The sequence below is a fragment of the Lutra lutra genome, chromosome 15, assembly GCF_902655055.1.
Source record: "Lutra lutra chromosome 15, mLutLut1.2, whole genome shotgun sequence".
In the NCBI taxonomy this organism is placed as follows: Eukaryota; Metazoa; Chordata; class Mammalia; order Carnivora; family Mustelidae; genus Lutra; species Lutra lutra.
Window position 1 is genome coordinate 10000001 of NC_062292.1, and position 26252 is coordinate 10026252.

General features: G+C 43.9%; 2 protein-coding genes across 9 annotated transcripts in view; one reads left to right on the top strand and one right to left on the bottom strand.

Annotated features, from left to right (window-relative positions):
• The window catches only part of LOC125086279 (cytochrome c oxidase assembly protein COX20, mitochondrial), a 9106-nt gene extending 3210 nt beyond the window's left edge, over positions 1 to 5896 (top strand). For 2 of the 4 annotated variants that reach the window (XM_047705498.1, XM_047705499.1), the window contains 2 exons: positions 4664 to 4778; positions 5630 to 5692. Coding sequence is in view for 2 of the 4 variants with exons in the window: in XM_047705500.1 (XP_047561456.1) it covers positions 4664 to 4778; positions 4865 to 4928; positions 5630 to 5762 (312 nt within the window). In the remaining 2 variants the exon portion in view is untranslated. Of the gene's footprint in view, positions 1 to 4663; positions 4779 to 4864; positions 4929 to 5629 lie in introns of all 4 variants that reach the window. The other 2 variants (XM_047705500.1, XM_047705502.1) reach the window with 2 other exon arrangements.
• A 559-nt stretch (positions 5897 to 6455) lies between these two features.
• HNRNPU (heterogeneous nuclear ribonucleoprotein U) lies at positions 6456 to 25131 on the bottom strand. Of its 5 annotated transcripts, none has more exons than XM_047705495.1 (16): positions 24242 to 25131; positions 23247 to 23358; positions 23089 to 23162; positions 20936 to 21075; positions 20252 to 20351; positions 19715 to 19827; positions 18912 to 19175; positions 18481 to 18600; positions 17934 to 18062; positions 17676 to 17844; positions 17158 to 17412; positions 16681 to 16865; positions 16233 to 16304; positions 10115 to 10185; positions 7983 to 8087; positions 6456 to 7352 (listed from the first exon to the last, which is right to left on the bottom strand). In XM_047705495.1, exons 1-14 carry the CDS (start codon positions 24930 to 24932, stop codon positions 10138 to 10140), a joined length of 2472 nt encoding a protein of 823 aa, XP_047561451.1. In that variant the 5' UTR covers positions 24933 to 25131; the 3' UTR covers positions 6456 to 7352; positions 7983 to 8087; positions 10115 to 10137. The 5 variants fall into 5 exon arrangements, with proteins under 5 accessions (XP_047561451.1, XP_047561452.1, XP_047561450.1 ...); XM_047705496.1 differs by having other exon boundaries at positions 6456 to 6925; positions 7250 to 7352; positions 7983 to 10185; XM_047705494.1 differs by having other exon boundaries at positions 7983 to 10185.
• Positions 25132 to 26252: the final 1121 nt, after the last annotated feature.

Below are 26252 nucleotides of genomic sequence, written 5' to 3' on the forward strand. Positions count from 1 at the left end.
ATTCTACTGCAGGAATCAAACAGGAAATCACAATTTCATTTACTGAGCCAACCATGCTGAGATCCTGGAGAAAGGCAACACGTGCTAGGTCTCGTTTTGTCAGAGGAGCGCCAGTGTACGAGGACTAGAAGACAAGATAAAGAGGGATACGAGAAAGGAGGATGGGTGCTAGGTCAAGGAGGGTGGGTGTCAGGTCCGGCAGGGCCTTCCAGCAGTTGTAAGGAATGGAAGGTTTTCAAAGGACCATGATCCAGCCATCTGAGTGGAATCGAGAGCTTTTAAGATACTGTGAGAGACCATGGTAGTCTGGGAGTAGCGGCAGCAGAGGTGAGAAGTGGTTCAGTTCCAGCTGTATTCGGTTCTGGTATAACCCAGACTTGCTGGAGCACTGAACATGGGTTTGATGGAAGAAATCAAGGATGACTCCTAGGGTTTTCGTATGCAAATTCGGTGAGTAGTGATGCCTGAAAAATAATTCTAATTGGAAATCCTAAGTTCAAGACGCTTCTTTGACATACAAAAGGTGTCGCTAGACCAATGAATTAGAAGACAAAACACTTGGGAGAGGTTAGATGTGATTTACCAAATTGGCAGGCATGGTCGTGTAAATGAGAAGGGAACAGAAGCCAAACTGCTAGGAATGGCCAGTGAGGTGGAAACCCAGGAAGCCTTGTCCTCTTTGAAGCCAAGTAAAGAAAATGTTTCAAAAACAAATGATTATCTGTGCCATGTGTTGATCTGGACCAAGCTGCTGCGGTACAGTGGAGGGATAAATGCTCTTTGAAGGGACTTAAAGAGAGGTTTCTAACACGTAGGTTAACGAGTTTTGCAGTGAAAGGGAGCAGAGAAATGGGATAGTAGCTTAGGAGGCTTATGGAGGGAAGGAATGTCAAGAGAGTTTTTTGTTTATACTGGAGAGGAAAAATAATGGTGCAGATGAGGACAGGGTGACTAGAAGCAACTTCTGCAGTGGAATCAACTGCAGTTAGGACCAGGTTTAAATAGAAGAGTGGGGCGCCTGGGGGGGCTCAGTCGTTAAGCGTCTGCCTTCGACTCAGGTCATGATCCCAGGGTCCTGGGATGGAACCCTGCCTCCGGCTCTCTGCTCAGAAGAGTGTCTGCTTCTCCCTCCCCCCCCCCCCACTTGCCCTCCATTTCAAGTAAAATCTTTTAAAAAGAGAGAGATCCAGTTCACCCTATGCAGCAAGAGGAAGGACTCTGTACACTGATGCAGAGATGTTTGGCAGTGGGAAATGGGCTGGCTCTAATTCAGTATATTTCCTTAAATTATTAAATTGATATTCCAGCTTAGAAATCTTTTAAGCATCTTCCAGTTCCATCAAGGTGAGCTGGAAGATCTGCCTTTCTAAATCTAAGCTTAAAAACTTCACGGGATGCCTGGCTGACTCAGTTGGCAGAGGGCTGGACTCTTGATTTTGGGGTCGTGAGTTTGAGCCCCATGCTGGGTGTCGTTTACCAAAAAAAAAAAAAAAAAAGATTTTTAGCCTACGAGTTTAAACTTTCATTAGTTGAAGGCTTAAGTTTGTTAACAGCAGAAGTTAAACCTTAAGACTGCAGACTACGCAGGGAATAAAAATGTGAAACACTTGTACATCATAAATAGAACTACTTAAAAGGGATTTATGGTTTGAACCCTCTATTAATTTGAGACTTATAGTTCAGTGTACTTTCTAAAAACATTGTATGTGCTTAATTTTCCTGTATTTGTTATTAAGTAATCTGTAGTCTAAACTCCAACTTTACCAGGAGGCCGAGAATTTTCTACTAGTGAAGAGAAGATTATGCTCTTAAGTCAGCCTGCGTTCCTACCCAGTTTTGATACAAATTGCAGAGAAACGGTTATGTATTTAGTCCTGTCCACCCCCTCCCCCCACAGGACGTGTAACCTTTGGAAAACGTCTCCCTGAGCCTCGTTTTTTCATTTATGACCAAATGGTTAAGTAACAATTAAAGAACAGGTTTTGGAGATCTGGCCACATGAGAGGTTGAGAACAAGGAATGTAACGGGCCTGGCAGGAGCACCCCCCCCCCCGCCACCTCCAAATCAGGGCATTTATCAGACCAGCGCTGGTTTCCCAGCTTCTGCCTTGCTAACGCAAGCCCAGTTTTGCTGGGCACGGGGCTGATCAATGCTGAGAGGGTCTGGCGGCAGCACCCTTGGCCTGGAGCCACATGTTGGGCTTTAAAAGGTTCCATTTTAAAAAGCAGATGTAATTTCTGTTAAGGCATCTTTTTAAATAAGCAGATTTTTAAAAAAAGATGTATTCATTTTAGAGCGCGCACAGGGGGAAGGGGGCAGAGGGAGAATCTCTAGCAGTTGGCCTTGAGCAAAGAGCCAGACGCGGGGCTCCAGCTGGGAACCCGAGATCATGACCTGAACTCAAAAAGACGTTTTCACATTGTGCCACCCAGACACGCCAAACTAGGATTATTTTTGAACACCTTTTAAAAGCACTTTAAAGATTTTGAGAGAGCAGGGGTGGGGGGGGCAAGCAGACTCCACGCTGAACACAGACCCTGATGCAGGGCTCCATCGCACAACCCTGAGAGGATGACCCAAGCCAGAAAATAGTGAGCCTTAGCCGACTGAGCCACCCAGGCACCCAAAACTATTTTTCTAAGCAGTATCTAAAAGCAGTTTCCTCAATCTGATAGGTTCACGGGGGGAGAAAGAAAAAAAAAATCCTTACGTCTTCCAAACTCAGATCACCGTGGCCCATCCCAGACCAGAGTCAGCATCTGAGGGGGGCAGGGATAATGAAAACCTCGAGACTGAGAAAGATGCCGTCCTAGCGGACTCAAGCAGCACTCTCGGTATTTGGCAAGCATACTTATACTTTGTGAAGGACTAGGGTTAAGAGCATGTTGTCCAAGTGCCCCACAAATGTTTTGTCTGCAGATTCGGGGGTACCCTGGGGTCACGCTAGGGTTCTGCCATGTAAGGGAAGCCACACGAAACAGCTATGGTGTGGTGTGTGCAGCGGCCTGCCCGATAGTTCCTTTTCTTTTCAGGACCACCCCCCCAACCCCTGTGGTGGAAGGTGGTGGTGGTCTACTAGCTTCTAAGACCTAAAACGGGCACTAATCACCACCTTGGCCTTCCTCTAGGAAAGCAAGCTCCTCTGAAGGTGCGGGCGTTAGCCCTGGCCTGGAATGTGGAGCCCGACTGTCTGCAGAGTGGCTCACGACCATCCCGCCTGCCAGGACTATATTCCACTTGGCTTTCAAACTTACCGGTTTTTTTCCCTAAATAAAGCAAAATACCCTAGCAGCAGAATTAAATCCCCCAGCCTCTAAGGTTTACATTGAAGAGCTTTTTACAGTCAAAGCCTGCAACACTGAGCACCTGCTGTGTCCACCAAATGACGTTAGGGCTGTGTGTCAGGGTGCGGTTTGGAGAGGAAGGGACAGAGACAGACAAATTTTTTTAAAAAATGGAATAATCAAGAAAATATGTAGTTTTTGCTTTATTTTGAGCCAAATCACACTTGGTCTTTTCTGGCAGCAGATTGAGCCAAAGCAGCCAACAGAGAATATACAGTCGAACATCCTTCGTAATTCAGCCTGTAACCGGACTTGCCTTTTCTGGCTCCTTTCCCTTTCCGTTACTTTCTAGGCATCCCCTCACCCTACACAATCCTCCCGTTTTAGCATAAAATCCTGCTTCATACGAAATCAAGTTTTAGGGAAGTCTCATTAAGTCTTCTAAGTCCTTACTAATGGGAATGCCACAATGAAACAAATGTGACTTAAAAAGTGTGTCCTTCCCTCCCAGAGCCCTCAAATAGAGTACCATTTGACATTCACATTAAAACATGTGAAGGTTAAGCTGGCAGTATCTTCTTTTTTTAATCAGGAAAATCAAGTCCATAAATCCCATGAAAACTGCGGAGAAACGTTAGAATCATTTTAGCACTTGAAAGAATTTATCTAATGTAGCCCAATGCCTTTCATTACAGAAGGGTGCACCACGGAGATTAAAAAAATACATGTATCCTACAGGTGATCCAGTTAGTGGCAGAGCAGAGACAAAACCCAACTGTGGATTTCCAGCTTTTCCCATCACACCTACCCTCCCCTAAGTGTAGTTGCCATGTCTACCAACAAAGACTTAAATACAGTCAAGTGCAGTTTCTTACCACAGTTAAGGAAACAAGAGGAGAGCTACTGCACACATTTTTAATACCAATAAAATGGGAAGTTCTTGAATTTAAAACTTTACTAACTTTACTATTATCAGCAAACCTGGTTAGAATATTCCTACTTTCCCCATTTTGTGTCCCCCAAACTGGAAGAACTGTGGTGCTCATTCCAGGGATGGCCAGATTCCCAGATCATTTCATAGATGTTTAAAGACCTCATAAAATAGCATATGCTGTTACCCCCAGACCAGTCAGTTAGTAAATTTTGTAATATTAACACCAAATTTAATTGGTTTATGTTTAAGCTGCCCTGCTGTTATGGGGTTTTCTGGTCAGATTCTCAAGGTTTCCCACTTAAAATTCAGATTGTAGGCCCAAAGTCTGATGACCAATGATGGTAAACCAAGATTCATGGTTATCACCTAGCACATACTCTGATCTTTGCCAAACCAGTGAAATATTTACTTGTTCAATCCAGGTTCTCTTCTGTTTTATCCTAGCCCTTTAAGCTCCTAGGAATTTTAGATGTTGAGAACATTCCGTGTGCTCGGGACTCGGTATTATATGGTTCATTAGGATCTGTTGTGGCTGGCCTTGGACATTTTTTATTAACTAGTGAGTATCTTCTTCTTAATGTATGATGAACATTTTCTAAATGGACTAATGTCAAATTTAATTACGGTGGTTATGGTTTTTGACAGGTAGGATTAGAAGATCATGTGATGTTGGAGTAGGAGGATTTATCTTGGTGACTTTAGGATGCTGGTATGTGTACCAAGTAATTCAAGAAGATCCAGGATCATGATTGATCTATTTCAAGCACATGCTCTTTCCAAACAATCTGTCACTGGAAGACTCCCACCCCCAAAGCGAGGAATGTTTTTTTTTTTTTTTTTTTTAATTTAATGGAAACTTGCCTTACAAAATGGTACTGCTGGGATGCCTCTTTCAAGTATGTATATGCAGACACATTGTACATACCATTTGTCAAATGAGCAGATGAATGCGTGACATTCCACCAATACCAAGTTACAATTTCTAATCTGGGAAGGCCTCAACCTTTCAGGTCACCCTGATGCTCTCATTTCCTGCTCATGACATTACATCTGTAAAGCCTCCCTTAAGAATGTGCTCACAACTGATGAACACGTGCATGAATTTCCTGTGTTCTGAGCAAAAAAAGCCAGAGCCAAGAGTACGTAGTATATATATGGTTCCAACTGGAGGAGATTCTACCAGAAAAACTAAGCTGGATGGGGTCAGAAGCCTCACTTTAGGTAAAACCTATCTTAATGATTTGTTAATGACACTGAACCACTCCAGAACAGCCCTCCAAATTAGAACGACTGTATTAATACAGTCTTGGGTTAACCATCTGTAATCTTAGGTTTTGTTACTACAAATCTCAAAATGGTTTCCAGAGGAACTTTTCTGTTAAAAATGACTCAGTTGTGTTTTCTTGTAAGGTTCCATTGTAGGTACAACTGTGCAAAGCGAAGAATCCAGGAAAGAATTGCCAGAGATGGAATTAAAAATCAGATTCTCTACGAAAGTACCCACCTTGATCCTGAAAGAAAACAAAGCAAGAGCAGCAGCTGAGCAGGGTCTCAAGCACTGAAACCCACGGTGGCTTCAGGGGTCGGTGCGAATCACATGGAGGGCAGCCGATCACCCTCGTGCGCGCGCGTCCCACCAGACTTCCAGTACATAAAATAAAAGATGTGTGTGTTGTAGAGTTTTCTTTTCTTTCTTTCTTAACACTTGGAGGAAGGCCCACACACTTGCTCTGGTCCTCGCTCTACTGCCAGGAAGGCGTCTTTTGGACTTGCCGAACTTGGTGCAGAGACCGGAGTATAAACAAGACTCTCCTGCTGGATTTCCAAACTCCTCTTAGAAACAAATCACTGTACTACTGCACCTGGTTAAAAATGAGGCAGTACTTCCCGGTTTCTAAAGTCAGTACCTCTGTAAGAACACTACTGGGTTTTTTTGACTTTGCAAATTGCTATTTTTAAAAATGAACACTCACTGCTTGACCCTATTCTTCCATTTCTTAGAACAGGTAGGTCATCTCCCCGAAAGTAAAGATAAAGGTAGTTTTTAAACGCTCTAAATGTTTCTGGATGTATGCAGTGTTTTGGAATTTAAATAGACACATGGCACGCACAGAAGTATTTTCAGAACTAGTCTGATGCAAAACCACCACAGGATCACACACACATCATTACACTAATATGTCATTTAGAATTCAATCCGCTGCTATTAAAAAAGGGCAAAAAACAAGGCACCCAACCAGGTCCACAGCATTTATTCATTCAGGAAAAAAAAAACTCCCTCTCCAAAGCAATGCAATTTGTTTTAATGTCAACATTACTTTAAGAGAATCTTTTAAGTAGAACACAAAACACAAGCTAGAGGTGTTCCTGGTTAAGAAAGGATAATGAAAAAGACCAGCAGACAAGGACTCTGGCATCATTAATGGTCCTATTACTTGGTTATCACGGTAAGCCAGAGAAGGTGAAGCTATCCTGAGATTTTACCTTGTTCTCTCACCGCTTTTCAAGGGGGAAGTGGGCAGTGCGTGCTCGGTCCGGTTCACAGGAAGGGGCATCTTCCCTCCTGCGCCCACTTTTCCTGGGGTCCTTCCAAGGGGCAGCGCACGCAGGCCATGCAGTTTACCAAATGCCACGGTCAAGCACAAGCCCGCAGATATTTGTACTGATCCTAATCCTCTAGCAGCCACCAAAGGTAGGACTTGGACACTAATTAGGGAAGGCTGTTGTTAGAAAGGAAAAGGCAGTGTCCAAGACCGTACCACCTGTCCACTCTACGGGCACAAGTCAGAGTTGAATCCAATCTGCATTACTCCAACTGACCAGTCACTCCCATTTTAGGAGGCAGTGCTGTATGGAAGTCCGGGGACCCCTGACGAGTACTCCTCAGCCCCGATCTTTAACAACGTTTGTGCAGGCCACTTACGATCTCCGCTTCCGCTTACAAACGCATACAGAGTATAGAACTGGGCGACCAGATGGAGTCTTAACTAAATCCCCACCTAGCTCTCCCATACGAGGGTTACAGCTTACCCTGAGTAAGAGAAACCTCTCTCGGCCGGCAAAATTTCCAAGGCCTTCACCAGTAACAAGGTTAGTTCACTTTGACAGCAGAAGGACTGCGTCAACTGGAGACCTGGATAAAACAAAGTGGCGACACACTTACTTGGGATTACTTGTAAAATATCACTTAGTAAGTACACATGGTTATTAATACCTATTTCGTTTCCCAACTATTAAGAGGTTACAAAATACGCTAACAGATTACTGGGCTACACAACGCACTCCAGGTCCCTACGCCGTCGCTACTGGATACCGCGGACAAGGCCTCCAGACAGACCTCACACTCCCACTTCTGGTCTCCAGCCCTATCTACTTGCCCTCTGCCACCCAACTCCAAGCTCAAACTATGTGAACTCTGTGCCCATCCCCTCTGCTGGGCACCCCCGGCCTCTGCTCCAACTTTTCCATTCCACTTAACGCCTTCTTCCAGCAGCTTCTCCCAGTCCCTTCTGCTCACTAACCTCTGGGAAGGAGAATCACCTCATTTAGGCTCTCCTACTACTAGCTACCACTTTCACTGGTCACTTAGGCTCCAAGCAAAGCTTCAGTGTCTCATGGAGAACCCTCCCTTGTGTCTGGCGTGAAACCATCCACACGTCTCTGCTGGATCATATCACTAAACGTTCACTCGCCCGGAGACACAGTCCAGGCTCCCCTCTCATCCAAACGCGCCTTCCACGCCCCAGACTGACGAGCTACCTACCTCTCGTGCCCACTCGGAAGCCTCCGGCTGCACTGCTTCTTTCGTTGTTCCGTTAACTCCAGAACTTCACACTAGGTGATATAGCAGTAGATACCAGCTAAATAGCTGATTAAAATAGAATTGTGGTCATTAGTAGTTTTAGAAACTTCTCCCGGCTTTATCTATCATACATCGTTAAATCTTTCTAGTGCTCTAAGCATTTCCCCCTTCCCTCAACCCCTCCCTTCTTTTCCTTGACTATTTGGCTTTTCCATCACAGTAAAAGGACCTCAGGGAATTTAAAATTAACTAGAAGCTTTTCTCTGGACTTGTGATTTATGACTGAGTTCGGCAACAAAAAATTTTAACTATTCCTAACACCATTATTTGATTCGCAAGCATCTTTTTAGTCTACGTACCTCTACTCCATCGCTGGTTTCCCTTTGCTTCGATTATATAATGCGAGGAGGTCTATATAATAAATTCAGGATTCCTGTTTATGCACTTTTCAGCAAAGAGCTAGGGATCAAATAGGGTTTGAATCCTTCTATTCCTAGATAAAAATCTGTAGTGATGGGGGTCAAGGCACCCCTTTAAAATTCATGTTAATATATGTACTTTACTTGGGTAAACAGAAAATCTGAAGTAGAAAAATTAAAGCGATTGCTCGAATTCTGATTTTTAATGGTCCTCTGGAATATTTTTTGGAAGCATCTTAAAATAGGGTCCAGTGGTCATTCAATCAGGACAATATACCAATATCCTCCACCACCCGAGTCCTGGCATCTCAAGCAGCTGATTTTATGCAATAAGTCCATCTTTTTCTCTTAAAATCGGAAGCTTTGGGGGCAAAAACTTATTACCAAGATCTTAAAAGTTTTACATTTTGAAGCTGGTGTAACGCGAACACTACAGGTGTTGCAAGTAGTTTTCAACTACATTTGCCTTACTCTTCATTTTCTAGAATATAGATGATCCCCCCCAGCCCCCACCCACCAAGTCCTACTATCTTGACAAAACTACCAGTGACATTATAAGCAGGTACGAAATCTAGAAAGGCTTCTACTGTTCCCTTTTTAAGTTTAGATCAAGTTAACAAAAATCTGTTCAACCACCTTACATGGTCTACCCCTCAGGAAATCAAAATAATCTGTAACCCTGGTTTCTTAATGGATCGGTTTCCATAGAAATGTTTCTTCCCTTTAGACCATGAGGACAAGTCATATGCAGTGAACTCTATGCTTTGCCATCTGAATTCAAAGCTTCTGAAACAAATGTTCTAGTTAAAAAAAAAATTTTCCCCCCTCAAATGAACAAAATGTTAGGATTTTTACCTTTTGGGTCTGAAACCGAGCTGTCTGCTCTTTCAGCCATTAGATTTTTAGTTGACACAGGAGAACTGAGTTTCAGTGAGCAACTCCTGACAGCTACATTTCAAATCAGTATAGCAGCCGGGTCCTCTCATTTCACCAAGATACATTATTCTGGAGTATGTGGTGGAAGAACAATAGATTTCCTCTAAGCTTCTTAGCAAGTCTTAAATGACTTCTTGGGCAATGAGAAATTATTTGCTCTGGAGACACCGAGCTTTTTTATTCCTTCTGTCTTTACAATTTAAATTTACTTCCTAGAGTTGATTTTTCCACTTTGACATGGAGCGCTATGTCCTCATTCTCCAAAAGGCTCTGTCTAGTTTCTAAATGTTTATAAACTAGTAAAGAGTATTTGTGCGTTTTGCATAGATGCAGAAGGTTGGGAAAAACGAGGGACATCTTAGACTCATTTTTCTGCATTAAAATATTTTAAGTATTTAAGCTCTGCGAGTGAGAAGTATTAAAATGAATGTCTTACAAAAAATTAAAACAGAAGGAATCTGAATGGTTAGAACCTTACAAGGATTCGGCTCCATTTGCAGTCTTAAACCTAGGTGAGAGGACCGCCAACTGCTTACCACCACTGACTAGCTCACATCTCAGGTATGCAAAGGGTAAAGTGAGAAAACCTTTTTTCCCCTGTTTATACAATCTACCCAATCTGGGTTAACAGTTATTTCCTTTTCCCATCCTTTTACATAAGGGAGTTCTAATGAAGGTGATCCTGGAAGCCCAATGTAACAAGTGTTAAATGTACAAGCAGCAATTAATTTGGAATACCTATTAGAATCACTGGAACACATTTAGTTGGGCCCTTTTACTCTTCCACACAGCACATTCACATGGACAGACTAAGGAAAAGGAGATGAAATTTAAATCAGCATTTTTTTTTTTTTTTTTTTGCTTTATTACCTTAAAAAAATATATGTTAAGTTGGAACCTTTTATTGTACTTGACCATGATGCTCCCACTCCCGTTCACTAGACAACTGAAACGTAAGGAGACCTTCTGTTCACAGCTACCCGTTACCTGCCGTTCAAGTAAACCGCAACCATTCTTCGGAAGGATGGCTTTTACCTCACCCTCTCTCGGCATGCCCTAATTCTACACAGCTTTTACATCACAGGTCAGCGGACCATACTGGCCATCTCCCTGTTCTTGGCTTTTGTTTCTTAATCTTTTCGCTGATGCTCATTAGTGAATGTGCTTCTCAAGCGCTTGCCAAGTGCAGAATACCTTACCGTCCCAAGCGGACCTGACTTCCTCTGAGATCACGGACTGGAAGAGCAGTGGCAGGAAGCTGCGTGTCCGTGAGGGAGACCGCGAGCTCTCCAGCCCCTAATCCCCAGAGCAGCACGGGCCGCGCCGCGGTCACTAACGGTGCAGCGGAGGAGGAAGTCAACTTTCCCGTGAAGACCTTTCTCTATCTGCCTGGACAGTTATTACCTCGACACTTTCAACTACAGCATATTGTTTCTCATACCCACAGATCCACATTTGTTTAAAAGCAAAACCCTGTTCCTGTCAAGATGCAAGGATGTGTTGGATCCTGGCATGAGAAGGGAGAAAACAACTGTCATCTTCCTAGGCAATGATCAAGTAAATACAAATTTAAGCACATTGTTAAGGTCTTGTCCCAATAACCTACCTAACCAGTGGTTCCTGATATGCTGGCTTAGCAGTCTGTCTGTTCCCTCACAAATACTCATCCGCGATCACAACGAAATTCCCCAGTTACCTACGTCATTACCAAATACCTGTCCTTCCTCCGCTTTCCATACTGACAGCACATCCTCAACGTAACCTCACAATTCACGCAGGTGTCACATTTTAAAAATAAGTCTAGGTTAACGTTACAAACATAGGATTTTACAATCTACTCAGCCTTACAGACTAAATTTAGGTCCTTAGGCAATCTAATTAAATATATCCAATCACCTAGATTTTTAGTCAACTGGGTAGGTCGGACAGTATAGCCTTACTCTAAGTGCAAACTGTTAGCCATTTCCCACCAACCTAAAGCCCTCTCACTTTGGGGGCTCCAGCCACCCCCCAAATCAAAGTGTGACCATCAAATAAAGTACCATGTTTTTAGCAAAACACAGTAAAAATGAACTATGAAGTTAGGTTATTTCAACCACTTGATTTCACGTATACATAAATTTAAACTTTGGAATGTTAAGATGCTTGCGGATCCTGGGTTTTCTCTTTGTCCTACCCCACACACTCAAAAGAGATACATACTGTATCCATCAGCACACTTTTAGGTCGCTTCCAAAATAATTCTGAAGGGTTTATTTCATTATCAAGGTTAGTAAAGATTAGTAAAACAAAGGTTAGCTACACAAAGGATGTTTAGTATTTGTCTAACACGGTACCTGTAAGCATTGCCAACTAGGTATTCAAAACAAAACAAAACAAAACAAAACAAAAAATGGGCATTAGAGCAACCAAAATAAAAACTCAACCACTCAACTGGTGAGACCTACCACCTGTATGTTTTAGCGGAGAAGCTGAACAAAATAGGGCCAAGGAGGACATTCAAATCTAAAAATTATCCAAGTTACCAGAAGGGTACCCTAGTTTTAAGTGAGTTTAGGCCACTAACAATATGAAGAGACCGGTTTCCACTAATAAATTCATACTGTTTTTTTGGGAGCTAATGCAGGTGATTCTCCCTCAAAGTACTAACTTAGTATCCTTTAACGCTTGTATTAACAACGGCAACCTACTGCCAAGGTCGGAACACCACATATCCTTACTAAAAACGCTAAAACTGAAACCGAGTTTCTCTCAGAGCCTCTGAAACGGGAACGACAAAGTTTCGATTCAAACCATTTAAAGAACTTTAGGAGAAAATGGCTTTAGAAAAAAATACCGTTCTACAGTATTTCTACAGTATTTTGCAATTCTACAAATATTTCTACAGTATTTCACGAACCATTCTGGGGTGTGGGAGCAGAGAATCATTCTCTCCTACAGGTTCCACCCTCTTTTTTTTTTTAAAGATGTCTTATAGTTACGTGTAAGGCGGGAATTACAGAAATAAACTTTTTAAGATCCACATTCATGTCTAAATATCAGAAACCAAGACTTGGGCTATGAAAGATAGGATTATGCCTTCTTCAACAGAAGCGGCTTCTGGTTTCGGCTTTTTCAAGTATCAGATATGCTCCCATTGAACTGTATCATCAGGTCTTTGTGACAAGTCTATACCACTGCTTAAGAAGCTATGAAAATACTTCATTTTTATTTGTGCAATGGGACGTATAAAATGATCCTAGGATAAAAAGCCAATTTATGTCAACCTTACAGAAAAACAAGTTGTTCAACTCACACAACTGATGCAAACATTAAATACAGAACATAATCCGTCCATGAATGTAACCTCTCTCCAGAAAGTCAAAAATACTTAACTTTTCCTAGAAAAATGTTAAGCACTTTTTCGAGGAAAATGGGTCTTTTAAGAAGCTTCAACACCTCGTTAGTGCTCGGGACCCTCTAGTTTCAATGTCCTTATTGTCAGACAGGACCTATCCTAGGCCAACGTGAGCTGCTTGTTTTGTGGATTTTATAGGACTTCCTTTTGTCATTTCAATGTCAGACTGACTTGACTCGGGCTTCATTCTAAGATTTCATCTCTCTGTGATAGATATCCGGTATCAGGGCCAGAGGTTAGTGCTGGCCTCCTAGGTCCAAGCCAGAGCCCTCTGTCAAAGGCCAGACAGGAGTGAGCAAGATGTAAACAACCAGCAACCAATGAAAACGTTCTATGGGACGGCATCAGTTACTCCATTTCTACCTTGCAGTGCTTTCTGCCTTCTTTCCTGACTCACCTATTCATGCTGTTTTGACACGGCTGTAGCTGACCAATCTGATCCAACACCGGACTTCGGATGATTGGTCCAACTCCCTGCAGAACTTTCTAGGGAAAGCACCACTTAAAGCAACAGCCATCTCACGGGAGAGTTGGGACCCCTGTTCAGAACTATGCCTTTAGTTCACTCAGTGTTTTGCTTGCCACAGAGAGGTAGGCAAGAGGAGGGTCAAAGACTAAACCTAGTTTCTCACTGGCAGATCTTCAGTTGGCCAAACGGCAGTCCTCACTTTTCTCCCTCTTGCTTGCTTGCGACCTGCTACCCTCTGATCTTCTGAGTTTCTTAAACACTAAGATTCTTTCTTTCCATACATATTAACTGTAAACTTGAGGCTGCATGCTCGCTTCGGCAGCACACATGCTGAACTGGAGGCTGCTTCTGGAAACTTTACTTCTCCTGGACAGTACCTGTTATCTATCGCACCTTTCTTCCCCAAATTTTCTGGGCTACACAAGGCAGGACAGTCTACCAAAGTGTTACTTGGCCATTACTCTCCCACTGAGATTACTAGAATATGAATTGCTTACAAGCTAGAAGATAGATCCACGATTCTTCCAAGGTACCTAAAACACTGATTAGCAACAAAGGGTGAACTTTTTCCCCTGGGTAGGTCTATGCAGTCCTAGTAATTATAATGTATACTGCAAAATAGTTCATGCCAGCGGTTGCTACCAGTAAGCTAACTGCTAAGAAAACAAACCCCTCGAGACACTACCTTGTACCTTACGGTAATTACAGGATTAGCCTTTGTTCCAAAATTTATCAACTAAACCTACACCACCATCTAAAACTCAACTCCAGCTCGGCTTGTAGCGAATTCCTAGGAGTTATGAAGAAGTTTAAGATCTGATTTAAAATGGCTAAAACAAAAATCTTAAGCAAACGAATAGACAAACCTAAACTTACCAGAACCTAAAACACCAAAAAAGCACTAGACTGTAGTCAAGTTTTAGTTCTACAGTTTGACTCCTGATTGATTCCTCACTTCACATCAGTGAGGGTCCTTTAAGAAGATTAAGTGTTCTGTGCAAACCCAATAGAATTACGATTAGGGGATCTAATGTCGTCACATAGCTACAGTTAAGTTAGCAGTGTTGTGTAGTAGTGAAATCAATGACTGGCTCGCATGATGGCTTCTAAAAGCATCGGTTCCCAGAGTTTCATGTATTAGATACGTGCGTATAAGATATTCGGTTGAGGACAGCCATTAGCATTTGGTAAAGATGGTAAATGGAGTGTTAACTTCTCCCAGCCAGTACACCATTTCCCCTCATTAAAATGTTAAGTCATCTGGGGGGGAGGGGAAGGAAGAATTCAACTTTACTTCATAATTCAAAGTCAATTATCAGTATACATTTAAGTTTTTAAAACCTAAATGTTCCAAGTACAGAGTAAAGAATAAGCTGTCCAGAAAGCACACACTTAAATTTTCTCCTCTTGGGAGTTTTATAAAGGGATTTTGAACCTTGATGGCGAGAATCCCAAAACGAGAGTAAAATGAATTCTTTTTATTGCAAACAAACGTCTAAATTAATTTCTCCACCCACTTTCTTTAGAAAGAAAAAGAAATCAGCAGGCTAAGGAGATACCCATTCAAGAACTGACATGATTAAAAATTAAGATATAAATGGGTGACTCACAATGTCATTAGCTTACAAAGATGGTGGAGTAACTACTACAAGCACACTAGTTATACAGTATTTTGTGGGAGAAGGGCATACAGACATAGCTAACTTCATATAGATCCCATTAGACAACTGGATTTACAACAAGTTTTTTTAATAAGAAATGGGCAAAGCCAGCTTTCTTTTCAGAATCAAAATGCAGAACAAATGGAAAAAGTATGGTATTGAACCTTCACAAGTTTGAGCCTCCACAAATAATGCAACCAAGTTTTACATTTTTAACAGCCCTTCTACATACACTCCATCTTCTCTATCTTGGTTCCAATTTTTATCTTCATTCCCAATTATGCCAATTCCATTGTTATTTAAAAAAAGAAAAAAAGCCTTCCCAGTTATTGTCGGAAACTACTATTGAAGCTTTCCCCCTCCACTACTCAGCGAACTACAGAGAGGATGGAGTGTACTATGAGCAGTACAGAGTCTTATGCAATTCATGAGGACGCCTTAGTCCTTACATGAATCTGGTTGCTAACATTTCTATTATATTGTGACAATGACTCCCGACTGTTATCTCTGTGAGAAATGGGGGGAGTAAATTCTTAATAAAAGACACCAGGTACAAAGCAACATTTTACTTTTGTTGTGATAAAAAAAAAAGTCACATTTTACAGATAAAATGTAGAACCCTGAAATACTGACACATTCTCTTATCGTGCACAATGCTGAGGTTCTCTTACGATTCACTTTAAAACTGCAATTAAAAATGTACAAAAAAGAAAAGAAAAAAAATCAACCCACAAAGCTTCTAAAAAAGGAACCCGCAGGCACTTCCTCTTGTGGAATGTTTAAAAAGTTAGCCTACTAAAGAAAACAGTCGACTTCTTGTGAAGGTTTTGGAGAAATATGTATCAGTTCGTTTTATTTGGGTATTCAATAATATCCTTGGTGATAATGCTGACTCCATGGCTTCTGACCCCAGAATTGCTGTAAGAGAAAATTTTTTTTTTAAAGAAAAAAACATCAATAAGCCACTCAAACTGCTTTTAGGAAATGACAATCTAATTCAGAGTAACTGCTGGAAACAAATTTACACCTGTCATATACCTCTGACTTCTACCAGACCAGATTTAGTTAGTATTAATATCCCATTATTATCAATAAACACGTTACAAAAGGAAACACATCATGACTTGGTTAGTTTATACCATTAAAGCTAGCAATAAAAAGAACCGTCTGTATTAAAGAATATTTTATTATAACATTAAATTACAGCGAACTCCACCTATATTCACACCTTGCCCTGTAACACTCCAATCCCTGGACAAGTTTTTCAAGACTGACTCTTTATGAACTTAAAGTGCAATTAATGTCCATAGCACATAAGAGATTACTTACACCCTGCTGCCACTGGTTGTAGCCCTGAGATTGATTTTTGTAGCCACGATTGTTTCCTCGTCCTCTGAAGTTCTGCTGGGCGGGGTGGGGGGAGGTGGTGAGAGAAAAAGACATCTGTAAGAACGAGCACAGCCTGTTAGTTCTGTACCTGGGGGAGGCAGCAGCACAGAAAGGATCGGCTGCTGGCAATGAGGAAGCGCCGGGAACCCTCTGCTGCTGTTCCCGGGTGTAGAATTTACTCAGCTAAGGCATCAACCTGACTCAAATCTAGTTCACCTGAAAATCAAAATTCAGCGGGCCTCCTCCTCCTTCACTAGTCTAACACCACTGCAGACACACACACAGGCTGCGCGGCTTCCGACTCTGACTGAGGCTTGTGACGTGAACCTACAGCCTTCCAGACTAGATCCTGCCGCCCAGCAGTGCCTGGAGAGCTTGAAATCGTTACCTGGTTGTAGTTCCCTCTGTTGGGCATTCCGCCTCTGTTGTAGTTCCCTCTGTTGGAATAACCGCCTCGGCTGGGAAACACAGGGCCACGCGGGTACGGATAGCCAATCCCGCCGCTGCCGCCGCCGCCGCCGCCTCTCTGCGGCATGTTGCCCCTCCTGTTGTAGCCACCGCGGTTCCCAGGAGCTACGAACGAGACAGGCTTCGTTTAACAGCATGTTCTGCCTCCTCCACGCACACAACTAACTACAGGGACCTCCAGACCAGTCCTTGATCATAGGAGAAAAGTCACTTTTGAAGGCATTAATTTAAGCACTCACGTAACCTACCTGTCTATCAAGTCACAAGATTTTAAACCAGTTCCTCGGTTTAACGTCAGAGGTCACCCTCCACTAAACCACACCCCCCCAAACTGCGAGTTTCTCATCCCTTGTTTCAGCCGCGAAGCGGACAAGGCCCGCGCTCCCAGCGAACTTGCCTCCTCCTCGGAAGTTGCCACCACGCATGTTGAAGCCGCCGCGGCCTCTGTGGCCGCCGCCTCTGTTGAACTGGTTCTTGCCGCTCTTATTTTTATTGCTCTTCTTCGAGCCAGTGTTTTGTTTCTTTTCTGGCGGAAGAGCCTTTTTGCTTTCTTCCTTATACTGCTCCAGAAGTTTCTGGGCTTCCTCCTTCTGCAGTTCAACATAGGTTATTTCATCAAAGCACTCAGCCACCTCGGGCAGCGTAAAGTTTCCTACAAGGAATAAGGTCAGATGAGCTTAAAACCTCCACAACCCTGAAGCCCAAACTCAAGTGGCTTTTGTTCTCTGCAAGACACTACGTGTCTACTCCTGGTTTACGAATGTTGTTTTCCTAGAAACAGAAGTAAACCAAACGTTCACTTACATGGAACGAACATGTGACTCGTGAAACAGTATTGCTGGCAGGAGACCTCACTCAAATTTACAAACACAAATCACGCAAGATTAACACGATTAACAGATTCAAATTCCGTACCTTTCATTTTGAGGACTGCGTGTTCTGGTAGGTCTTTCCCCTCGACTTCTGCTTTCTTCTGTGTTCTCTGCTTGTAGTCTTCATCTTTCGGGCAAACTACAACAGCTTTTCGTTGGAAGCCTGCGAACAGGCACATTTTTCTCCTCTGGGCAGCAGCAGACACATTGGTCTTGAAAGCAAAGTTTATAAAGCCACAGATTAGCTCCACACCAAACCCAACAATCCATTCCTTTTTTCAACCTCAAAACTACTGCTTACCTGATCCAGAATGAAATTTCGCTTCTTACGGGCAGCAATCTCAATAAACTTTCCAAGACACTGGGGAGCTCTCTGCAACAGGGTGTTCAGTTTTCCTGTATCCGCCATCTGCTTCTTAAACCCGGCCACCTGTTTTGCAAGTTAAAAAGTTCCTTTGAACTTGTGAATGAAGCTTATTTTTTCTAGTATCAGCTTAGATCTATGTGGAAACCAGACATTTGCTAATTTAAATACTGCCTTTCCTCATCATTATGAAAAGGGTCACTTTACCATGTAACAAGATCCTCTGCTGTTCACTTTTTTGGCTACTAAATTGACAGTTCAAGAAATTTTATAGGAAAAAAAAACAGTAAAACCTAGCCACTGGGAGGCACTTTACCTTACACATAAAAGTAACTTACGTCTTCTACTTCAATCAATCTTAACTCTTGACAAATTCCTACCTCTAAAACACTAACAAGATGCATAAAAACATCAGACAAAAAAGTTAGAATACCTTCTGGTCTTTTTAAAATGCTGAGATCACACACTAAATATTTTTACTTACCATCATTTTATCCATTATGGTGTTTGTTCCAAGAATGTTGTATTTACCAGGGTTTTCTGCTGCATGTTTAGTAACCCAGGTGGTTTTCCCAGCTCCTGGCAAGCCAATCATCATAACAACCTACAGCAGAAAAAAATGGCATTTCACTTATCACTACAGCCATCTAAGAATCCCTTATACATATTTTTTAAATGCACAAGAACCCAGTTTAGATATATAAATTTTCATTGCCCTAAAAACAAAGGCAATTTTTAGAAACTCAATGCTCTACATAAAAGAACACAGCTATACATAAGAGACAAATCACTGGCTGATGGCAACTGGCATGCCAGAATGAAACAGCAATCATTCAGATCTTCCAAATGTCATTTTTGCCGAACAGAAATAATCTTCAAATGCTTAAGGAAAAAAAAAAAAAAAATCCAACTTACCTCACAATCTTTCTTCTCTTCAGGCCCCTTTGGTCCTCTAACTCGATCCTCCAAGGGGACATTCTGGATAAAAGTATAATCTTCCGGTATTGGCAAATATGGCTTTTCCTTCTGACCAAAATTAAATTCAACTGCACAGTTGTGGCAGAGAACGTGTGGAAAAAGTGGCCTTCCGGCAAGAATTTCCTTACTGATTTTGAAGGCAACGCCAAGATCTTGCCCATTCTTTGCATAGGAGAGTTCTACTTCATCACTTTCAAAGTTCTGTTAAATAGGGAAAAAATTAATGGTTTTAATCTGCTTCTTTAAAAACTTTTTCTAAAAAATTCTTCAAAATTTGAAGAATGAAGCTTAAACTATGGAAAATATATTTAGGCTAAATGTTAGGAGCTTTTTAACAGTTATAAACGATGTGGGGCCCCAGGGTGCTCAGTGGGTTAAGCCTCTGCCTTTGGCTCAGGTCATGGTCTCAGGTTCCTGGGATTGACCCCCAAGCCCCAAATAGCCCCAAGCCCCACATCAGGCTCTCTGCTCAGTGGGGAGCCTGCTTCCCCTTCTCTCTCTGCCTACTTGTGATCTATATCAAATAAATAAAATCTTTAAAGAAAGGTTATAAAGAATGAAATACATGTATCTAAAAGCAGAAACAATGCTGGCTTAGCAAACGGAGTAGATTTTCAGGTCACCTTCATGTTAAGTAGTTTTGAGTTGGAATAGTAGTGAAGGCTAATGCTGATATACCTTTAAAAGAATTCCTAGCTAAATAACTTCTCAATTAAAACACAGAAATTTAATGGACTTACAGCAAAACATGTAATCACATCATTTTCATCAAATTTCTCTCCATAATCTTCAGTCTCACAGTTGCATGTTTTTATTCCTTTAAGAGAATACCCATAAGAAAATTCTTCTTCACCTAAGAAAATAAATTAACTTTCATGAAATTGATTGTTCAAAACAGTCCAGTGACCCACATATTTTAACATTCAAGATGGAGGGAATCAAGAAAAATGGGTATATAACTAACATTCTTCCACTTACACTTTAGATGTAGAGAACTAATAAGCTGGATGGGTTATGTAACTATGTGAAAAACTGCATACCATGCAATAGTGATTTTTAACCCACTGGTCATAAAACAAGTAATCATTAAAAAAAAAAAAAAAAAAAACCTGAAAGTCAGCTGATACCTACACTATAAGCTAGTGGTATTGTTAACGCCTAAAATACTATAAAAGAGATTAAAAACAGGCAGAAGATTTAGAATGCCTTGGAATCTAACTACTGAAATCAGACCCCTAAACACGCATGAGCACATACTACTCAAATGGAAACTTTACCAAGCAACATTCCACTTGTGGTTAGAGACCAGCCAATCCGAACTTCATGTATGTCAATATCTTTTGTATATAAATGCCTTACTGGGATCTTCTCTGTAACCTGAAAATCAAATCATAAATGATTACAAGGAAGACAAACCCTTGAACCCTAGCTTGTTCCATCTGGGCAATAGGTAATTCTTCTCTGGCTACTAATACAAAGACACCCATTCTACCCCACCGTCTCTCCCCTACATTTACATGAACTTTAAAAATTGGTAGAACTTAAAACTTGAAACTATAAAGGTTCAAGTCAAGTCCCTGGTTGACTTCACATTTAAAACAACAATTCATGTTTAGAAATTACAGATTCTCGACTCAACACCTATTAAAATATACATTCAACACGTTTGGCTCTGGAACAAAACCTGAAGCCTAACCAAATTATTTTTAAACCCTTCGTGGGCCTTTCAAGTGCCTGATAAAAAAAGGAGCATCCTAAATAAAAACAGTCTGACTCTACAACACGAATTTCTGATGTAACAGATACGATTAACTGTTATAAAACAGGCTTTTTCAAGTCCCTCTTCTAATCCACAGAAACTTCAAAGGAGTTCCACTGACACCTAACTTCTCAGGCAAATGGAAACTCACAAAAATTCTTTTAAAAAAACAAACAAAAAACCCCCACAAAACTGCATTTACCTTCATCTCAAAACAGACTTTGCCTTTTGACACACCATAAGATGCCCTTCCTCCAGCCCAAAGAAAAGCAAAACTCTCCATAGTGAGGGAAGAAGCACTGAGGCGGTCTCTTGATATTTTAAAATGTAGATCACAATTATCTGCAATTATATCAAATACCATATTATTTCTTTTGACATCCAATGTAAACACATCTGCTATATAGACAAAACCTGGTTATCCGTTCTTGCATAATTTCCTAAAGCTGCATGGAACACAGTTTCTACAAATCATGCTGCTGTTCTCTTCACTTTAAGCCCCACTCCCACCAACTCACTCTCACCAAATTATCAACTAAATTGTAAACTGCCTACAAAACCAGAAACACCAAGGTTTAACATGTTTTTTAAGTATATAAAATAATCAAGACAATGTGACATGTGATACATACCTGCTCTGCTCTTTACCTTGATTTAGAGGCAAGCAGTAGAGGATAGCAGGAAATCAAAGTGAAGCATGCCAGAACCAGGTAGAATTTACCAGTGCCACAAAAAAACTGAAGGGAGTCCATGACCACATACTTTAAAATACAGGAGTATGAGCTGTTGATTCTGCACTTTGTAATTTTACAGGGGCTCTAGATCCTAAATTCTCCAACTTGTGAAGGCAGCAGCCTCAACCTAGCCAAGTGCAAACCTGGTTGTCTAACACTGTTACTATGTCCCTTTTCCCCAGGCTTGCTGGTTGGTCAACAACAATGGGGAATTATCCACTCCCCGGATTACCCAAATCCCCAAGAAAGGTCTTTAACCTAACTACCTTTGGGTCAGTGGCTCATTAGCATGCACCTTCTTGGGAGTTCTCACCTCAAATTAAAAAGCTGTTTTAAGTTTTTACTGATGAAAGGAAATTGGATCTATAGTTTGGAATTCTCCTTAAATCAGCTTTGCACTCAAATTCCTGATCACTGGTAGAATTTTCAATTAAACAATTGCGTTTGAACCCAATATAGATAGCAATAAATGCGATTATGTTCCTAGGTAATCAGCTAAAAGCCCATCTACTTGGAGAGTAGTGTTAACTTCTGGAATCACAGCTTCACTACCTTGCCAATTCCAACTTAGTTTGTATTTAAGCAACCGAACTACTTAAAACTCAAATCAACTATTCTTCCATGTGCAGTTTTCTTCCTTTAAAGACTCCCTTAGCTCAACTACCTGTAAAGCATATTTAATATATTAAAAGTTAACATTTACAGCCTCACAAATCTGAATAAAAGTAATTTGTATTTGAAAACATAGGAATCTAAACTTTAACTCCCTACATCTATGGGGCAGGTTCACACCTTACCACCTACTCTTCCAGCGATTATTTCTACACTTTGTTCTATTTATCAAAGTGAAAAACTGTGAATTCTGATCAAATACTAAACCAAGAAAATGTTTTTATTCAAAAATCACATTTCTGACAGCCAAGGCCCATTTAGAGGTTTGCAATACTTCCTCATACTCAATTGCAACCCAACTGGGTAAAGTAGCAGTGTTTACAGCGCTGCCATTGATACCATTCGCTGCTGAAGAAAGCTAGTAGCCCAGTGATAGCCCACTGCTGCTGCCCCAGGTCTTTGGAAGAAATCAACTTATGTTAAAGCAGCAGCTACTGAACTGGAATTGAGAACAAAAGAGCAGTTATTGAAAAAGTAATATTACAATCTTTTAGAATAGGGAATATACTTGTGTGCTAATGGGAAAAGTCATTAATACATACTTAACTAGCCCGAATAGCTCACTTAATTCTACCAAAAAAATGAAATTACTTTATTATAGGAGCCTCTAACGACAAGTTACAGGTAGTCTTACAGGTTTCCATTAATTAACTAAAACCAAAAACTGGCATTAATTTTACATTCCTACAAACGAGAACTTTCTACTCATATAAAATATACCACCAAATTGCTGAAGCCTGTAAAATTATCAATACGACACAACTGATGCTGTACTGAGTATTTAAGCTACCAGAATCTGAATACAACCCATCATCATCTCCCTTTTAGGTTTACGCTAAGTTTTCTGCATTTAAATTCAGCGCCCTGCGTGAAGTACTCCGAAATTTTGGACCCAAAATCGCCACATTTAGTAACTAGGGGAGGAAAGGGAAGAAACAGCTTCACTTACAAGTATCAAGACAAACCACTGTGTCATCGAAGTGCTCATCTTCTTCTTCAACAGGTGGCTGAGGAGATTTGGCTCTGAAAGACAGAATTGTCTCCTGATTCAGCTTTTCCTACCCAAGAAAGAACGGGGGCGGGTCAAACTAGATCGGCATTCTCTACCTGCTATACTTGTTCTCTTCAATGTACTCAAAATATCCACGGCCATGATCTTCTCGAGGTCTTTTCACCCCTCTTTTTTTATCTCCGCCTTTCTGCTCTGTTTTGCCGTCTCCTATAACACACAACACCCCTACCATAAGGGGCCAAGCCGCGACACCACGGGGGGGGGGGGGTGCCCCTCCTGCCTGCGGACGCAAAAAGCCCGACTCTCGATCTTTTTTGTAAGCGTTTACAATCGACGAATCCAACGCGAATTCAAAGAACAATCAGCTTGGAACCGGCCTGCAGTTAGTGACGCAGTCCAAAGACATTCCTAATTTTGCCAGCCTACTCGAAGGTTCGAGAAAGCTCCTGGAGACTACCGCGGCCCAGGCCCCGAGCCCACGTGTATCCCGAAGAGAGTTCAGGAAGGGGGGAGGGGCCGGCCCGGCCCGCGCGCCCTCCCCGCCCCTCCCCCACCCGGGCCCGCGTTCCCCGCGGCCGCATTGTACTGATCTTCCGCCCCGCTCTCCCCGCCCGGCCCCTCCCGCCGGAAGTGACGTCACGCCGAGCCCCTGCGCTCCTTGCACAATACCGCGGCCCAGCACCGCCAAAGCGCGCCGGCCCGGGCCCTCGGGCCTCTCCCCCCCCCCCCCAGACATGTGCCCGCACCGCGCGCACGCAGCGCGGCGGCGCCACCGCGGGCCGACGGGGCTCCCGCCCGCCGCCCGCGGCTCCTCCCCCTCCAGCGGCAGCTGCAGCTCCCCCCCCCCCCCCGCGCCGGCTCTCCAGCCACATAATGGAGGCGCCGCCGCCGCCGCCGCACACGCCGAGCCCGAGGCCGCGCAGGCCTCGAGGCCGGGCGGGATTCCCCGCGCCCCCTCCCCCCCCACGTCTCCCCCGCGGCGGCCCCCGCCCGGGGCTCCCTCCCCCCGGCGGGGCTCCGGCAGGCCTGGGGCACGGTCCCCACCCCGCGCGGGCCTCCCGCCGCGCGCAACGTACAACGCAGCACTCACCCGCCGCCGGAGCCCCGGGGCGACCGCCGCCTCCGCCGCCTTCCGCTTTCTTCTTACCTCCCGCCTGCTGCTGGCCCTGCCTCGCCCCGGGCGGCGCCACCGTCACCGCGAATAGCGAGGTGGGGCCGCTGCTCTTCCCCGCGGCCTCCTTGGCGGCCCCGCGCTGCTGTGGGGGCTGTTGCTGCGGCGTCGCCGGCGGTTGAGGCTGCTGCTCCCCGTGCCCGTTCTCGTCGCCCGCGCCTTCCTCCTCGTCGCCAAGCTCATCCTCCCCTTCCTGGAAGCCCTGATCGTCGCCGTTCTCGTCCTCCGAGGCGGCCTCCTCCTCCTCCATCGGGCCCGCGTCGGCCGCCCCCGCGGCCCCGTTCTCCTCCCCTAGCTCCATCTGGTCGCCATCCAAGGCGGCGATTCCTTCCTCCTCCTCTTCCTCCTCCTCCTCCTCCTCGTCGCCGCCGGCCGCGGCCTCCTGCTCGAGGCCTGCTCCCGAGCGCCCGGCGGAATCCCCGCCCAGGTCTAGGCTGCCGTTCCCGGGCTCCATGGCGGGGCGGCCCCCGGCCTCCTCGTCGTCCAGCGCGGCCTGGAGTCGCTCCATGAGCTCGGCCTTGAGGCCCTTGTCGGAAAGGCGCCGCTTCTTGAGCTCCTCTTTCAGCTCCGAGACCTTCAGCTTTTTTACATTAACAGGCGAGGAACTCATGGTGAGGGCCCCGATTCACGGCTGGCTCAAACTCGGCTCCGCTCACTCGGCCACTGGTGGCGGCTGCTGCGGCTGCTCCTCGGCCCGGGCGGCGGCTGCGGCTGCGGCTGCGGCTGGAGGTGGGTTCGTGCTGCAGAGCGGACCCGCCTGGTGTCGAACGGCGCCAATTCCTTTCACCGAGTTCGCGAGGGAGACGCGGAGACTCGCCTGGCGCGAGCGAGCACGCAACGTCCTCTCGCAGGGGCGGCGCCGCGCACGTAATATAGCCGCCCCGCCCCCTGCGCTGACGGGAGCGCTGCGCAGGAGGAAAGCCGGAGCGCGCCCGCGCCCCGCCCCGCCCATTACCGTACTTCCCTCCCCGCCCCCACGCCGAACCCGCCGAGAGCGCGGCGCAGGCCGCGCAGTGCGCTTCCAATTGGGACCGAGCAAATGGAGGAGAAGGAAACCGCCTTTCAGTTAAAACGATGCACTGCAGCCTCTGTTGGCTTCCCTAGTAGTCTGGGCAGCCCTCGGCTTGCTCTTTGCCTCTCCACCCGGAGGCCGGTTCACCCCCGAGGCGTGCAGGCCTCGACTCGGCATGTTCCACGCGAGCCCTCCACCTTTTCTTCCATCTTAGATTTGCCTTATTATCTCTCTCCAGCTATTTGCTTAAAAACTCCTTGAAATCTTACTTCCGTGTTGATTTGTGCAGCGCAAATTGGCAGTTACTGTACGCGGGGGGGTTTTCTTCCGCTTCATATTTGGTTTAATTTTCCCAAGTCCTGCCTCGCGCCCTGGATTTTTTAAGTTCGGGAAGGGCGAGGGCAGAGCATCTCTTTTGTCTCTTCCCCCACCCCTGATGCAGGGCTGGGTTGGGGAGCGTGATCCTCTCTACTCCATGCTGCAAAGGCGTGCTGGACGAGCTTCCTCGGGGCCGCTGCTCTCACGCTGCTGAGAGCCAAAAAGTTAAAAGAAGCCTCAGAATGGCATTTCTGAGTTTTCCCTACCTACCCAGACAGACAGACCTCTGCAAGATTAATTCCGTCCAACTTAGAACATGGACATCCACACCAGCAATGAGACCCAGTCAGATCATACATTCTGTTTCTGCTCCTAATCCCGTAGAAATACTCCTGAGTAAATAATGCTGAAACTAGTAAAAGCTCATGACAAATAAAGAGCCGGGATTTTGTGAAAAAGAAAAAGCAACGATCACTCTTGGAAAGAAATCTGTTATTTTGGTGTATTTCAGAAGTTTAATTTTCCCCTTTACTAAATAAAAGGCGTGTTCTTGAGGTTTTTTGCACTGATAGAGGGGAACGTCTTAAACCCCAGAAAATC